This window comes from Clytia hemisphaerica, unplaced genomic scaffold (assembly GCF_902728285.1).
Source record: "Clytia hemisphaerica strain Z4C2 unplaced genomic scaffold, Clytia hemisphaerica genome assembly, whole genome shotgun sequence".
In the NCBI taxonomy this organism is placed as follows: Eukaryota; Metazoa; Cnidaria; class Hydrozoa; order Leptothecata; family Clytiidae; genus Clytia; species Clytia hemisphaerica.
This window is the reverse complement of record NW_027103918.1, coordinates 189,130-206,944: the sequence shown is the minus strand read 5'-3', so window position 1 is coordinate 206,944 and position 17,815 is coordinate 189,130. Positions and strand designations below refer to the sequence as shown.

At 34.0% G+C, this 17,815-nt stretch overlaps 1 protein-coding gene across 1 annotated transcript; it reads right to left on the bottom strand.

Moving 5' to 3' along the window:
* Nucleotides 1-690: 690 nt before the first annotated feature.
* Nucleotides 691-17,293, bottom strand: LOC136809582 (mitogen-activated protein kinase kinase kinase 4-like). Its single transcript, XM_067066119.1, has 22 exons — nt 16,341-17,293; nt 14,281-15,037; nt 13,507-14,126; nt 13,200-13,349; nt 12,866-13,023; nt 12,381-12,669; nt 11,371-11,438; nt 11,035-11,212; nt 10,483-10,635; nt 10,076-10,237; nt 9,639-9,781; nt 9,159-9,240; nt 8,976-9,054; nt 8,568-8,795; nt 8,072-8,311; nt 6,865-6,935; nt 6,415-6,531; nt 4,794-4,953; nt 1,849-1,971; nt 1,558-1,664; nt 925-1,127; nt 691-826 (listed from the first exon to the last, which is right to left on the bottom strand). The coding sequence occupies exons 1-21, from the start codon at nt 17,208-17,210 to the stop codon at nt 936-938; spliced, it is 4,947 nt and encodes a 1,648-aa protein (XP_066922220.1). The 5' UTR covers nt 17,211-17,293; the 3' UTR covers nt 691-826; nt 925-935.
* Between the last annotated feature and the right edge of the window lie 522 nt (nt 17,294-17,815).

The window sequence follows — 17,815 nt, the reverse complement described above, 5'->3', positions numbered from 1 at the left end:
AAATATAGAAGCGAAGGAGCTATGCTCAAATTTCTCTCAATGCGCACAAGGCGCACTGATGGTGATGAAACGCGGTCTAAAAGAAACGCTTTAAAAGTGTCGAAGAAATAGAATAAATAGTGATAAATATGAAAAAGAAGAAGATAAAAACATACAATAAAATGAAATAATGGCTTGTAAGAAAAGAAAAGAGTGAGAGGTTTATGAGTATAAAAATACACTATTTGAATACCCTATCTACAATTATAACTACAATATACACAGCATAATATAAAAATAATCTAAGGGTGTATTGTACAGGAATGAAAAAAAGCAATTTAAACAAAACTGCTGTGTGATTAAAATTTCGTAAATCTGTATGATATCTTAATGGTAGCCAAAATCAAAATCTTGATCGAAGGATTTTAGATAAAAAAATTATCAATACAATAAAATTAATCAAAAAATATTAACAGCAAATGATCATTAGGAGTTTAAAATTTATCTATAAGTGATTTATCATTCATTCATTCATTCATTCATTCTTTAATATGAAAGTATTGCATGACGCATTTACTCCTATCCATTCGTTTATTCATTTCGTCAAAATCACATTTATAAATCTTTCCAGCAGAGAAATCCAGTCATTAAGGACATACCACTTCTCTACAAACACTCAACATAATAACTTATATAGCAAATCTCACTGAATTATTTCTTTTTAAGAGTTATCAGAATTCAATATCCACGCGCTCTCTTGATGTCTCCAATATACTGGATGCTCATTCTCGAGTTCCTCTTGCAATACAAGCGAATGGATAGGAAGGTATGTTCTAGAAAGGTCACTCTATTAAAAACAAGGTAAAAGTCATTGTTAAACATGAAGCATCAAAATATCGCTATTAGTTTGCGTTGACTGACCAAGTAGAAGCAAAGAAATTATACCTCATGGCTATTCATTTCTTAACCTTCACAAAGGCGTGATCTTCTAACATGTTGGCTGTCCACCGGTAGTTCTGATCATGAATAAAACAACACTCCAAGAAATCCCGCCCTTCTTCACTAAGGCGGTCAGGTATTGGAGGGTGGTTCCCATCACCAACGCGATACATGATGGCGTATATGTTGTCACATTCGTACCATGGTTGCTAAGATGGGAAACAAAAAAGGTGAACGAACCGGATTGTTTTCAGATAGAATACAAAGAACTAAAGGATGTGAAAGGAGGAAATCTACGAAATATTTTTATACAGTGGACACCCCATAACTCTAACACTCACGGGGAACACACACTTTCTCGAGTTAATGAAATTTCTGAAGGGACTATGAAGCTTGTTCGAGTTGAGGAGATGTTCGATTTAAGAAGACGGTCGAAGTAAGGAGACGTTCGAATTAAGGAGACGTTCGAAATAAGGAGACGTTCGAATTAAGGAGACGTTCGAAATAAGGAGACGTTCGAATTAAGGAGACGTTCGAATTAAGGAGATTTTCGAATTAAGAAGGCGTTCGAGTTATAGAGGTTCGAGCTTAAAGAGACTGTAGAATTACAAAGGAATTTGGAAATCAAAAACTGCATACTTTCCCTGTGCTCATTTCGATCACAACACAACCTAAACTCCAGATATCAGCTGCTCGACCATAACCACGCCCTTTGTCTAAAGTGATGACCTCAGGTGCCATAAAAGCTGTCAACGAGAGAAAGTTCGTACAGTAAGCTAATCATATTTTACTAAGGTGTTTTATCGTAATAACACATCAGTCATAGGGATGAATAAAAAAGGAGAAGGAGACAAATCTTTACTGATCCAATAGCGAAATTATAGTAAAATTCAAGATGTAATTGTAAAGTTGTTGAGAGTGAAATCCTACCGGCAGTTCCACGAGTGTTGAAAACTTCTCCTTGGGTAGTACACATCGGATCTTTCAGTTTAACTGCTGATCCGAAATCTCCGATCTTGATCAAACCACTTGATGATAGAAAAATGTTGGCACCTACAGGATGAGAAAGACAGATTGAATACAGTGGTTTTGTTTTCCAAGCAAAGTCTTTTACTCAAAAGTCACGAAAACTTCGAGTAAGAGATCTTTTCAGTTATATGACCAAAAAGGATGCTTATAGCAAACAAGAGCCGCAAAGATGCGGATAAATATTTCCTTTACAAATGTTAAAATAATAATTGATGTCCTCAAAAAATTTCAAAGTGCTTTGAATCTAAGATAACATCAAGCAACACAAGTCCCTAAGAATTTCAAAATTTCATTTATGTTATTGCCAGTGTTTACAGGATTATTCATAAGGTGACTGTAGGTTCAAAGCTACGGATCACGGAATATAATCAAGCTGAACCCGACTGAGAACAACGATGCAGTAATCAAATTGGCTGGAACTTTAATTTTCGTTAGGTGGACTTTAAATGGATTTTAGTATTATACTAGCGGTCACCCGGCGTCGCACCACCAAGCAGAGTGTTGTTGAACACATCAAAAGACCTGATTATATGATTATTATTTTAAGTGCTGATTTCCAGAAATATTATATATATAGCCAAAAAGGGCAAATATTTAAAATGAAAGAATGACAAAAAGGAGAATATTTCACAGTAAGAAAACCAAAGAGAATTTTATATATTTTCAAAATGAGATGAAATATTTTACATTATACTTTTTTCATATATAAAATATTGTCAAAAATGTAAAAATTTAAAGTAACGTTTTGAGTTTTTTGAAATAATGTACAGTACGTGCTAAAAGTAAAAATCTTTTAAAACCGGGAAACAATTTCATTTTTTCCGACAGAATGCAAAAAAAGAAAAAATCTCATTTTTATATACTGGGAAACATTTCATAATCTGAGAGAATGTCGATAGGAAAAAATTCCCTTAACAGAAGCCATTTTATGATTTCCAAAAGCATGCTGCAAGAGCAAAAAATGTCACATACTTAGAAACAATCAAAATTTCCAAAAAAATGTCAGAAAATAAAATAAATTGTCATGCCAGGAAATCACTTGAGTTTTCTTCATTTTTTAAATGCATGTGGAAGAAAATGTCAAGTTCACGACAAAAGTTTTCCACGTTTTGAATGCACGTGTAAGAAAATCTCCAAATTTATCACAAAAGTTTTTCACGTTTTAAATGTACATACCGTCAACTGCTTTATCTTGGGACGATTGGTCGAAACATAGGACTGTTTGATATCTGGTCGGTATTTTCACTAACTTGTTAAATCTCTTTGACAACAAATTTGTTTTGATAACTCCACCAAGTTTATCGATCATACTTCCTTTCATAACATGTCACGATAACTTTCACTGATAGCGTTGATTTGAGAATTAGAGAACGCCCGCTGCCTAACCGCCTATCGCCCGATGGGATTAACAAATAACGCGTGTGTAACTTGCCACGCGAGTGACGTCAAACGCTCCATCATTTTGCCATTTTTTAATACGCCGTTCATTAACTCAAATCAAATGTCTTTGGAGGTTCGGTGAAATGGTGGCCAAATTGCCGTCCCATGTTTTGTCAGATAGTCCCAAGTTGGAGCAGTTGACGGTAAGAAAATCTCCAAATTCACGACAAAAGTTTCCACGTTTTAAAAAACACAAGTTGCAAAAGATCTCTAAATTCACAACTAAAGTTTTCCACGTTTTAAAATGCACGCGGGAAGAAAATCTCCAAGTTCAAGAAAAATTTTAATTGTACATGTGAGGTGATTTCAAATTATTTACATCCATATTCAATGCAATAAACCTTTTAAGAAGTATAACATAACATTCTTCATATTGGGGCCATGGTGTTTCATAAATTTATAACCGCAACGAGTTTTCACTAACTGTCACTAACCCCGGCAGTTAATTCATTGTTGTAGATAAAAAAACCAAGGGAAATTCAATCATTAACCAGTCAATTTTGCTCCATGTTTAAATTTTTAGCTAAAATCAGTTCATCGACCATCATTGTTGCATTGTCGGCATTCCATTGCATTCGTTGGGTGCAAACTTTTTTCACATTGCAAGTATATATGTAATTTTTCAGGTATAACATGGTCAGATTTATTCACAGTCACTTGCCTTCGTACGATTTATGTAAATATACAAACAAAATTGAAGTTAGTTTGTGTGAAAGTTTATAAAATGTCCTGTTTTTCCAAGACCAAGAGATTGTATCTTCTCTCAATCCAGCCAAACCAACAGAATGTAAACGAAACATCAAATCCAGAAAGGAATATTAAGAAAAGTTCACTATCGACCATTCCTTGTGACAATCGTACAAAAATCACGATCCAATTCAACTCATCAAAGCATATAAACCAGCGAAAGAGCAGAAGTTGTTGTCTATTTTCTGCCATCTTTGTTTTGACAGTTAGAACAAAGCAGTATGGTCCGATCAACAATATACTTCTGAAACGGCGGACGTTGCCCGATCGACAAGGAGAATAGAGTGCTGTACGGATATTTATCACAGATGTTTCTCGAAGAAATGACGTCTTCCGCCTCGAAAAAAGAACATCCTACTGTTTTTACCGCAGGAGCTTGATTTAAAAAGAGACTCATGTACAAACTCACGAAATTGACCAAAACCGAGCGTTAGAATTGGAGAAGAAGGAGAAGAAGAAAAATTACCGTTTTAACAAATATTTCCTATATAGATAGGAAATAATTAATTACATCTTTTCAATAAAAGTTGCTTCGTATAATCATAGACACGAAAACTTCGAGTAAGGTTATTTTTCAGTTCTGTGACCGAAGAGGATTCTTTGAGTGATATCTTTGATAAATTTTTATTGATAATGATGCAAAGTTTTTAATAAATAACCTTTAATATCTCGATGGACAACACCAGACTGATGAAGGAAATTGATGGCTTTGATGATTTGGTATGTATACACACGAATCAAAGATTCTGGCAAACCAACTTTGGCTACTTCAGCTATGGTACCATCAGCACAATATTCCATGAAAATCAACATTTCGTTCTAAGATAAAATGATTTAAAGATATTGATTTGGTTATTTTAGTATCAAAAGTTTGAGGGGTTATTATGGAGTATCCTTTCTTTACTAAACGTAGCCAAATAATCTGATTCTGACTCTTTTCTGTTTTACTGTTGGCGAGAGAGCCAGATTACACCTTCACACTCCTTCCAATAGCAATAATGTTATTAAAAATTACACAATTATAATCTAGCTAAATCCTTACACGCTTTTTTTATAAGAATGGTGTAAATCCATTTCATCATGGATATTCTTAACTATTTTGGGAAAATCATCCTAAAATATTCTTACAGCATTCATAGGTTAGGATCCTAATTCAGACTAGATTTAACATTTAGTACATACGTCTCAAGCATAAAATGGCATTTTTGTGAAAGAAGTGAGCCTTAATTGGCGTCTTGGGGGTAATTGACAATTTATAATCGAAAATGCTCTAAAATGGCAATTTTAGTTTAGCACTAGCATTCAAAATTCCATGATTGGTGATTAATTTTTTGGCCATTTTCATCATGGACATTTTTATAAAGTGTATTCTTATAACAAAAAAAAGCGTGTATTAATACTTCTAAAAGTCACCACTCTTAAAATAATTGCTTTCTCGAGATTTCTAAACCAATCGAAATACAAGCACAGAAAAATCTGTGCTAGGTCTCCCCTGGCGACCAAACTCATTGGTAAAGCCTTCGTCATCATAAAAATCAAAAAGATTGGATTCGATTAACGGCATTTTGTAGCCAGGTTTTTTAGCTATGACAAACGCAAAGATGAGTTGACCAACGGATTATAATAGGTGGATTAACTTCTCTCGTTGCTCCCAAGAGAGATCCATTGTCTTCTCATTGTTACAAGAAAAATCTGTAAATGACTCTACGCACAGTTTTTTCATTGTTTTATAAGAACAATTTTCCAATTTATACAGTTTCGAAAACGAATTTGTCCTATGATTCGATCAATTTTGATGATTTTGCAAATATTTTAAATCCTGCACTTAAGTTTTAGCATCAACAAACGCTAGACCCGTTTTAATGTAAATTTTTAATCTTTTGTCCATGGCAATCTTCAGATAAGTGAAAATTAACGTATGGTCTGTAACTAAGAAACTATCGATGGGTCACGAATGGGTTGCATACTGGTGAAAGAAGACTGTATTTAGAATTAGGAAAATAAATTTCAAATTATTTGGCTGATTTCTGCATTGGATAGAAAGGGCTAAAAAAGTGCATTTTCTTATTTAAAATGTACCACGTGATACGTAATGACCAATGAAAATGTTGAAAGTAATGATTTTTTACAACTTTTTTACAACTTATCAAGTTTTAATTGCTAGCAAACTCGTAAAAAAGTTTGATAACCTAACGAGGAGTGTTTTCTATGAGTTCTTAATCCACCTATTCTAATCCGTTGAGTTGACAGATAAAGGACAGGTTAATAGCTTTTCCTTACTTTGTGAATTTCAACACCAAAATATTTGACGAGAGAATCGTGCAGTAAGCCTTGAATGTTTGTGATTTCGTCTGCTATCTCTTGAACTGTCCCGTAGTCGTGAGGGTTGAAACGCACCTAGAGAAGTGATGAAGCAGTCACATTTAATTGTGGAAAATCTGTAATTCTTCATCTTACTCCTTTTAAATCTGATGAGAGAAAACTATTAAAGAAGATCAAATTATTAAGAACAAGTTAAGATCATTATAACGCTTTTATGGACTCTGAAACACAAAATTTCTCAAAAAATTGCACGAAAATACTGACAACATGGGTAAATCAAAGAACATTTTAAGAAACTTCTTTAAGCTTTAAAACTCAACCGAAGGTTTCAAAGATTTCACATGTTCTTATTAAAAACGTGTATTTGAATGAAGTTAGATAATAAAAGATGAATAAGCGATAAGGAACCTGTTTGACGGCCATCAAATCACCAGTATCAAGGTTGACGGCTGAATACACTTTCCCAAATTGACCTTCACCTGAAAAATCGATGGGATAAGGATAGGTTTATATTTTGGTTGCAAGTCATTACAAGTTTGCACTTTTAAAAGAGACTTTTTTATTGACCTCGTATCAATATCTTTTCTGGAATTGATCTAATTTATGCAACCATTTATATTGAAAATCGACTTGAATTACAACTTATTATATTGGAGCCGCTACATAGTAAAAGATCAAGTGGTCATTTAGGTTTCTTGGGCAAGCCAAAAGAAGCCTATTTGACCATGAAAGAGATGGTGCAAGGATGCTCCAAAAAAGTCATTCAAACCACCATGAGATATTAGCGAGTTTATATGTATGCGTGTTAAATTACGACGGCGACGGTTAGCTTCTGATTTTGTCTAGATCCTGATCAACTGAAGCAGGGGGGGGGGGGGTCGGTAGTAAAATCTCAGACATGACGTTTACCACGGTGGTGGTGTGACCAAAAATCGAAAAAATTTTTTACTACCCAGGGTAGTAATACTAAAATGGGTGGTATCTATGTGTTAAATGTTGAAAAAATTTTACTACCTGGGTAGTTAAAACTGGTAAAATTAGCAAATTTTAGCTATTTCTGTAATTCTTTTAATTTTTGGGATGACTTTTCTGAAAAAATCTGAAAATTTTTACAACTTGAAAAAATTTTCTGTTGGAAAGTTGTTTGTTGCAAACAAAAAATTCTCGAGATTTTTTATCAATATAAAAAAAGTCTTTAATATTAAAGGCAAAACATTAATTTTTGCACAAAGTGAAAAATGTGTCACAGAAATATTCATTTTTTAGCTTTTTTTGTAAAATCAGTCCGAAAAGCAACCAAAAAATAGGTGGTCTTTATGACAAATTGTCTCAAAAACTTTTACTACCAGGGTAGAAAAACACCTCTTCCAAGAGTCTGCGTGGTGGTATGTAAAAACTCGTAAAAATCCTTTTACTACTCATATATGTCTGAGATTTTACTACCGACCCCCCTGACTGAAGACGACTGTAAATCAGCACATTTATCGTACTCGATTTTGCGGGTCAAAACTGCGGGTTATTCCAAGCCACTTCAGTGCAAATACATAAACTAGCTATCGTAAACATTTAAAAAAGTATGTTAATCGACAAGTAGACAAGTAATTATTCAACTTACCAATCTTATTTCCCAGCTGCCATTTGAAGTTAACTTTGCGTACATTATGGACAAGTTCAGAGGCGAAGTTGGCTTTCTTATAAGTGACATTTCCAATAACACGCATGTGTTGAAGTTTAGCTGTTCTTCTCTCCTCAATCTCTTGGATGGCATTTCGGATTCTGATCATTGGTGGGTCGTTGACAGGCTCAACATCTCCATCCAGGAATGATTGCTCAACAGAATCTAATGTATCACCTTCTATAAGATAAGGAAATTATGCCTCTCGTAAGATATTTAAAAAAATTTTTTAAGTACTTTAGTGGTCCTGATTTTGCATTTCCTGGTGTTTGCAGTATATAACTTTATTACATGATTCACTTTAAATGAAAATTCTTAAAACCAAAGCAAAACAGTCCAGTATGCATACTAAACATCGTTGAAAGTAAGATAGCTTCTGAGAGAGAAAATAAAGGCTCAATAATGGCTCTTTTTGAAATTGGGAAGGGGAAATCACCTGAAGACACATTAGACAGAGTTGAAATTCGATCAGCGCTTGTGTCCGATAAGGTGGTATCCGTCCGAACACTCCTCACGAATTCACCAGGAAAAGAATTTCGGACATTGATAGTATCGTTGCTAGGTGAAATGATATTCTCCAAACTTTGTGATCCGTCCTTCAGTTGTGATGCAGGAACACTTCGACTTCTGTACACTGTGAACGGGCTACTGCTTCTCTTGTCCGCTGTTATTGATGAAATATCAAAAAATGGTAGAAAAATATATTATGTCACTCTCTCGCTTTTGAAAACAAGACTTCAAATCAAGTTTCCAGTTTCCACAAATACAATTCCTAACGTTTAAACTTTGAAGTTCCATCATTTATATTACAATAAGTTTGCTTTAAAAGAGGCTGAGATTTTACCTTTTAATTTACGTTTGGACCTTGACTCTGCTCTTCCAATGATGTGTTTGACACATTTCTGCATTTCTTCTTGTAGATTCTAGAACATTTATAAAATTATTAGAAGGTTTGATAATTAATTTTGAATTTTATGATTTTATCAATATTTAATTTCATATTACATATATTACACCCTAGTCTTACCAGGAAAACACTTTCTTCCATTGGCTCTGTGTGACTTGGATCAATGGTAGCCACCAAAAACTCAAGTCCTGGAATTGCCCATCTAAAAAAAGGGAAGAAATGTAATGTGAGAAAAATTCTCGCGTTTGCTTTACTATGAGAATTCATTTATCTTCTTATAATGAACTGAGTTTTATAGACCCTGGAGGCATCTTCTCATATCTTAGTCGGATTTTTTATATCAGTAATACCCGCATCGAGAGCGCTAGATTTAATTTCGCCTGCACACTAGTGATGTAGTGCCGTTTGTCTCTAGGCAAGGTTTCAACACTACTTGTAATGACTTCTTTGCGGGTACAACTTTCAAAAATATTCTGACCAAAGATGGCAGATATAGTTTGGTCCGGGGTTTATTAAGGTTAGTGAGGTTGGATCATTTTCAAATCGTGGAACATTCAAAGTACCTCTTAAAAAGTTAAAAAAGATATTACATATGCAAACCTTGGCTTAGTACCACGACCTTGTTCAGTTTTGGTCAACACAAATTGGATCCACAATCGGGAGACGGTTACAAAGAAATGCGATATCCGTTTCTTATGACTACCGTGACCTTTGCCCACCATTCGTGCCAACTCACGAAGATACTGAAAAGAATAGAAATTTGATTGGCTATCGATACACTATATCTAAAGCCAGAAAAAGTTAAGTGCATCTTATTTCTGAATCAATGGAAAAGTCAAACAGACCTCGATGAATAAATACACAATATAACCTAAAAACCCTGCCACAGAAATGAATTGTATTTGAGTTTGTCAGGGCCTTGTGCTTCCTTTATCTACAGTAGTTTAAATACTTGAATACTGGGAGAGTTTAAACCCTTTCACCAACAAAGTTATCATTATACACGAGAGAACGACAGATGAAAAATAGAACTATACCTCAAAACCAACAGCGAAAGACGAGTGCATAGTTTCTATACAACTTTTGTGCGCTGAATTTAAATCTGCTTCATCTAATTCAATGGATTGATTACTGCAGAGGTTATCATACATAATTTGAGTAGACGTCACAATGGATTTAGCCAATTTATAGGTCGACTCCTAAATAATATTAAAAGACTGTTCATTTATTTGGGTAACTTTCCAACAAAACAAAAAACACGATATACCAGCTGCAGAAATGAGGCCAATGGCAGAATGTGTACAGCCCATCCTTCCCCAAAAAGATTAAATTGAAACAGAAAAATTCAATAGTACTTTAGACAGGATAAATTTGTAGCCAAGGTAGAAAACCATGTTAAGAACTAAGAAAACCACATATCAGAATGACAATCAACAGAACAAACCTTTAATTCATTGAGTGCTTTCTCGATTTCCATATGGCTCGACGTGCGTTCAACGATAAGAGAAACTGCACCAGGATTCAATCGCTGTTCAAACCTTTTACATTGCGTGTTGAGATTGTACAAGTTGTTACTTATTACTGTCACATACTCAACCTTTTAAAATGAAAATTAATAATTTTATCATATTTCATAGAAGTGTTGTCATTTAAATCTGGTTCTTTTTTTAGGCCGGAAGCTTGATTGAAAAGCCACGACTTTCAGAGGAGTGACAAATATGAATTCATATAAATTAAGTGTTAAAAAGTAAAAAAATGAAGGTAGACAATTTTATGCAGTTTTATGCTATAATTTCGTAAATATTCCAAAATTTTTTTTCAAAAGTTTTTTTGATGGCTTTACATAGGGTCATAACTCTTTGAAGTGATTAGGCCTTTACGGCCATAGGTCCAACTTTTCCCAGTAATGGGTAGAATTATCATTGTTGCTGTGCTTTTGAGCGTTTTTATAATACAGATATTTTGTGCAGTTTTAGAGACACGAAGTTAAACATACTTGATCAATGTAGGACAATGCAAGAGCAACTTCACTTGTATATTCAATACTCATTCTTCTACCGATCCATAAACATTTTTCCTTCGATTTCTTTGGTACCAACAAAACATATCCACGACCGAGTGAATTGTCATGATCAGGAATACCGAAAGTCAAATTCAATAGTTTGGTTGAGAAGCTAAGAAAAGATAAGAAAACAGAAATTACAAGATCAAGTTGAATTTACTGGGTTAGAGGACAAAGATAGTCAATCAATTGCAAATGTGTCTGTTTATTAAACTTTTAAAAGAAAAGGTTGGGAAATGAACATGACAATGTTTATAGGAAAGCAGTTACCTTTCATCTTTAGCACCTTCTTCGGTCACAAAAACCCAAAACCCAACGTTCATCCCATGATAATCAACCTGTAAAGATAGTTTAAAGGTTTTGTTTTGAAATAAGAGTGATATAGTTTGCTTATTCATCATTTTTAATTCACAAGCTTTTTCACTTAGGATTGAAAAGAAAAACATTCTTTTGCTCATATCAGCATAATATAACAATAGGCAGACACTGTCCTGATATGAAATAATGTGCCTGGTATGAAACAGGAACACTTATGTGAAAATAAAACCTTTAAACAGTTCTTGATTTGATAATTTGATAATACAAACTACAGTTTACAGTGCTGACGAGTAAAACAAAATGCGTAGTGTCCCAGGGGGGGGGGGGGGGGGTCATGCAGTTATTATATAAACACTATGACAATTACTACCGTGGTGGTATATAAACCAAAATTTGGGAAAACAGTTACTCCACCAGTGGACTAACTGCAACATGGGTGGTGCCTAAGCCCAAAATTGTCGATTTTGGTAGGATATGGTGTACTAAGTGAGCAAATTTTTCAATTTTTTAACTTAAAATTTTAGGTTTTTAAAAATTCCAGAAGCAAAAAAATTCAAAACATTTTTTTCAAAAGTAAAAAAAAATCACAAAATTTTTTCTTCAATCAAGGCATGAAAGATATTTTAACAAAATTGGAAAATGATTGAGATATTTAACTCTTGAACGGTCGTTAATAAGACGTACCCAGTAAAATGGTATCAAAAATGAGGAATTCAGTGAAAAAATTGCCAAATTTGGCATTTTTGGGGGTGGTATACACCAATTTTGAGGGTAAAATCAGTTAGTACACTATGGAATAACTGCAAGGGTGGTGGTGTCTGTAGAAAATGTCCAAAATTGCAGTTACTCCACATAGTGTCAAGGAGTAACTGCAAGACCCCCCCCCCCCTGAGTGTCCTACTGTTGTCAATTTCAAATGAGCAAAAAACGTAAAGTAAAAACAAAACAAATATCAAACATACCTTGAAATGCTTTGAGTCTTTCAACATTTTGAACAATGTGTCTGTTGAACAATGCAGCTTATATTTATTAGAAATTCCTAGATCTTTATGTAACATCCTTGCAAACGCCAGGGCTTTGGAAGCTCTACCACGTAATTCTTTGAAGATGTGTTTATATTCTCTGGAGACACCAAGCAATTTATGTCTTTGGAGGTTCTCTTCGTCAGCAGGGCTGTACTTTTCAGAGCACTCTTCCATGGAGGATTCCAAATAATGCTCAGTTGACTTCAAAAGATCAGAGCTTAGACAACTAAGAAATAAAGAGAAGTAAGTCTTAGTAAAGCGTATCCTCTTTGAATCCCTTGAGACTAAGAATATACATTTGAGCATTCAATCATATTCAAGAAGATTATAAAATGTCAAAGTTTGTTGAAAGTAAGCAAACTCTTTAGTGATTAATAGTGCACCTGAATAAAAGTAAAAAAAGGATTGGAAATGTATATTACCAAAACTTGAAGCCAGCTCTAGCCTCAGCACCACTGATGTATGGACAAATTTCTTTCGCAAAGTCCCATTCTTCTTCTGCAATATTCTTCAAACTGAAACTGGCTTGTTTTGATTTTTGCATCAGATGAAAGGAAGTTTGAAGATACTCAAAGTACACCTAAAATGATTATGGTTTAATACAGTATGAGAATTAATTATTACCAAGAACTACATAGCTGAATTATAGTATTTTTACAATTTTTCAGCCGTTTTTTTATTGAATTTACAATCCTTGATAGCATCAAAAGCTTTTAATAAAAAACAACTGGTGAATGTTGGGTACAATCAACTTACATTTAAAACGGATTTCAAATCATCATCAAATTCATTTTTGCGATCCGCCAATTTAGCTTTGGTAGCATCTGGGATGATTGTAGTCATCTCTCGAAAATGATGTAGCGCAATTATGCCACCTGCTACAACTTCTTTGCACTCAAGGATTAGCTAAAATAATAATTAATCAGCTACTGGGTTGAAACATTAAATTCCTCCTTTTTTTTCTAAATATAGCATTGTGTATCTGCGAGGGAAAGTAGAGATAAAGGAGAATGAATGACAATTACAAGTTGTATGGTAAGAGAGAAAGAGTAAGAACACCAACCTGTCGTATACTCAGATGTGAAGGCTGAACTTTTGGTTTGTAATCAATACGAAATCGTATACTCTCATGGACAACATCAAAGGGAATCAGGACCATGAAACTGAATATATCAACAAAGGTTGGTAAATTCATATCTTGGAAACATTTGCCATATTGAGCATATTTATTAAACTGCTTTGCTTCTTTTTCAATGTCATTGATAAAGTTTGCCATCTTTGTGTCATTTAGTTTGAGGAAGACACCCAACATTTTGTTCAGTTGGTTGCCAAATTGAATTTCAAAAGCTCTGGAGAATTTTGTTGAATTTACAGTTGGATCATCAATACAGAATTTGGCTTTCTTAAGAGGAATGTAGAGGATTTCTCGAACTCTCTTCATGATGAAAAGAAGACCATTTTCTCTAATATTTCGCTCAACAAACTCTCTGTATCGTGAGGTTGATGTTTTTTCGATGACTGAGAAACGTTGCTGTGATATACGTTTGCGTTTTTCTCTTTTGCTTCTCCGTAATGCAACATTACTGAGAAGCGAGGGCAGATTGACTGAACTTTCCAGCATGTCAGCTGTGGCAATCTTGTGAGCTGTTTTGTATGATTTTTTAGTCTTCAAACATTGTAAATCTAAAGGTAAAAACAAAAACAGATGATCAATGAAAACTTATGGATGAAGATACAAAAAAGTATTTCCAATAGTCAAGATTTCCATTTTTAATCCAAATCATCACATTTAAAAGAAAACAGCTCAATAGCAATTTATAATCAACCAATTACAAACCTAGTCCACAATCAAACCAGTCCTTGAAATTTAGCACGTCATCTGGTTCAATCTCAATCCAATCAGCCAAAACATTCAATTGGTGATACAAATCTTTTGAAACATTCAACCAAAACAACAAAGACTCCATGTTACGCACAAACCGTATATCTTTATATTTTGGATGAGCTTCCATCAAGGCTTTTGTATTTGGATACAGTGATTCAACACCTTCAACTTTTTGAAGGAGTGCAGCTATCTCGTGAATGGCAGCAATCTTTTCTTTTCTTTGCCCAAGAAGATTGAAACCTTGTGAGGTATCAGCTACTGAATTGCCAGTATCATTGGTGGATTCATTTTTGGAAACAACTTGTTCTGTTGGCTTTTCTTCCTGGTCAATTAGTGCATTATCTAGTCTTTCTTGTAAAGATTGCATTTCATTAGACTCTTCCTTTGGAATGTCAACTGTTTCATTTCTTGGAGATGAGGTTAAATGATCTGCATCAAATGACGTTTTGAAAGAAAGGAATTCCCCATCATCACTATCCTCATTGGCTAAAGAAAAAGTACTTTCTTTTGCATGGCTGAAGCCAGGGTCATCTAGAGTGCAAATATCAGGACAACTACCTTTCTTAGCATCAAAACGAAAATTGATGATGTCATCAAGTATTTTGTCAACTCCTTTACGTGCTTCTTCCAGATAATTGTCTTGCTCTTCAAGTGTCCTTGCTGAATGGTATGCTTGTAACTGGAGCCAGAGAAATTCATGATATTCAACCTGAAAATTTGAAGGTTTACTTGTTTACATTCTTTAGAATGGTTTGACTTTAAGGCTTTGAGAAATTTTTTTATCAATTTTTTTTATCAAATCAAGTCCATCCATTATTGCGCTTATAAGCTATATGCTATAAATAGCATTTTTGGCCCTTTTGAAGAACAGGTTACGAAATCCACCATCCATAATTTTGTTTAAAAAAAGTCTTCTTTATCATTTTTTGACCAGAAAATTAAAAATATTAATAACTCAGGGTTTGTGGAATTTACAATGCATGATTTAGCAATTGCCATGAAAGTAATAAAGGTAGATGGAGAGAAAATGTCACAGTAATTACCTAAATGTTCGTTCAAATATTTTATAAATCTATTCAAAATGGCTTTCCTTTGATACATCAGTGGAACCAAAAAACATTAATTTATTTGAGCTGTTCTCCTGATTTTTTAAAAAAAATTAATTTTGCTTAAAATCCTTATTAAAATTTGGCTTGAAGTAGTGTCAACTGTAAGGCTTAAATAATTAGAGTAGCTTCAAAAGTATACATTTTCGGGTCAACATTTTGTGAATGTTGATATTTTCATCACATTTTCTTTAAAAGTTTCTTCTCTTAAAATCTTCAGGTCTAAATCTGGGCAGCGGTTTGCAAATCCGACAAAATGATCAATACAAGGTTCCTAATTGTAACATGTAATTCTTTTTTAAATCTATACTGTAACTTGGTCTAATGTCAGCTGAAATTTATAGAAAGGTTGAAACTTTGCTTAATGCTCAGAGAGGGATAATCCTTTTTCAATCAGTGATATTCAAGCTTTTATATTATTCCTTTCTCTAAAGAAGGCGGGTGTCGGAATTAGACGAGGGATGTCAATATTAGACCAACTTACGGTACATAGTTTTATGAGCAGGGATGTTGAGGTATTGTGATTTAGCAAGTTTTCTCAATTTTTCATGGCGAGGCTATTATCTTTCAATACAATATACTTGTTAAAAATGCAATGCCTTTTCATTCATATTCTGTCATCTAAAATATTCCTATGAGTACACTGCTTCTGAAAGCAACCAAACAGCTGTTTGCTTCCAAAGATAAGTCAGAATATAGTAAAAATCATTGACTCTCCATTTTTTATTACCTTCGTGCAATTACAAAATGTCTGCCTTCATTCTGAGTTTCCATTCAAAGGCCCCCTTCTCACAGACCCAGTAGGATTTTTTCAGCCAGTGGGGATTCAAATCAGTATCCGAGTAATCAATATCAGAATGATTGCGATAAACTTTTAGGGATGGATAGATAAAAACTAAATGATACCTGAAAGTTATCTTCTTCAATTTCATCTTCATGGTGTTGATGTTGTGAGCTTAACCGTCCACCAAGATTTACAAGCAGGGAAAAGGACTTGTGGAAATGCTGTCTACTAGATGCCTTACTTTTGGAGTCAGACATCATTTTTTTGGTCGCAAATTTTACAGCCGAAGACATGAACTTTTTAGAGCCTTGATTGTCACTTTGTTGTGAGAATGCATTTAAAGTTCTTTGCTGTGCAATACTCTTCAAACTTTTTGTGGAATTAACTCTAACAAGTTTTGTGGATCTTGGTACAAATTCGTTACACTCTTGCATTTGGTTATCAAATTTGTCGATTTGCTTTTCTCTACGCTCATCAGATCGTTGCCTTTGCCAGTGATGTTGATTTGAATTGAAATTATTAGCAGGATTCGAACCATTTTTGTTGAAAGTCTTTTTCATTGGCTTTTTTACATTGAACTGCTGCTGATTATTAAACTTAACTTTGTACTTCTGCTTATTTCTTCTTGATTCTCTGGGTGGAGTTTTTCCAAATTCAATTCCATCAATGCTATCATTCAAATCATTTTCACGTTCAGAATCACTGCTAAAAACTTTACGTTTAATTTCATTCATCACCATCTCTTTTTGTTTGATACTGCTTGAATTAACAGAATCATCTTGAATATAAGCCTGTGGGATTTTTGGTACATTACAAAATTTTGGTCTAGCTTCCATCAATGCAGATTTCGTAGAAGATGCAGAATCTGTGGAAAAGTTTGATATGTTGGATGCATCTGAACGTTGAGAAAGCCTCCCTTTACTATCATCATCTGATGAACTGCCATTTATGTTTTCTAAATCATCAAATTGAAAGCCACCAGGAACAATCATTGTTTTGTCTTGGTGATATAATTAATCAATTGTCAATCATATAAAATATATTATAGCATCATGTCATAATAGAAGTCATTGGAATTTCTAAATTCTAATTCTGGTTTCCTTTTTTTATTTCTACAAAATATAAAATCAGATGAAAATAAATAAGAGATAACAGTATGATGTATGACAGTAGAAACATGGAAGGACTTAACATCAAAACAAAAAGCTTATATATAATTGTTACACCAAAACATAAAGTAACAGTATCAGATAAAAAAAAAGCAAAAAAATGTTTCATTGCACATGTCGTGTCAGGTCAAAAAACACTTCCCTCTCAACTGATTTTAAGGTACCCTTTGCACTTTTCTGCATAAGCTGTAATTACAAAAACATTCAACTTTAACCACAGACTGAACATTTTTAAATCCAAATTGAAAATCTCCTGCTAGCTGTCAGCCAAAGTTTGTTTTGATGGAAGTTCAAAATGGTTTCAGAAATCGGGGGAAGGAGACCAGAAGTGAGCACTCCACCGTCGAGAAAATTATGGGAATTTCCCTAATGAACTTTTTTCCCGCGTTTTTTTTGTTTGCGTCGTTAGTGTTGCATGGGGGTGAGGG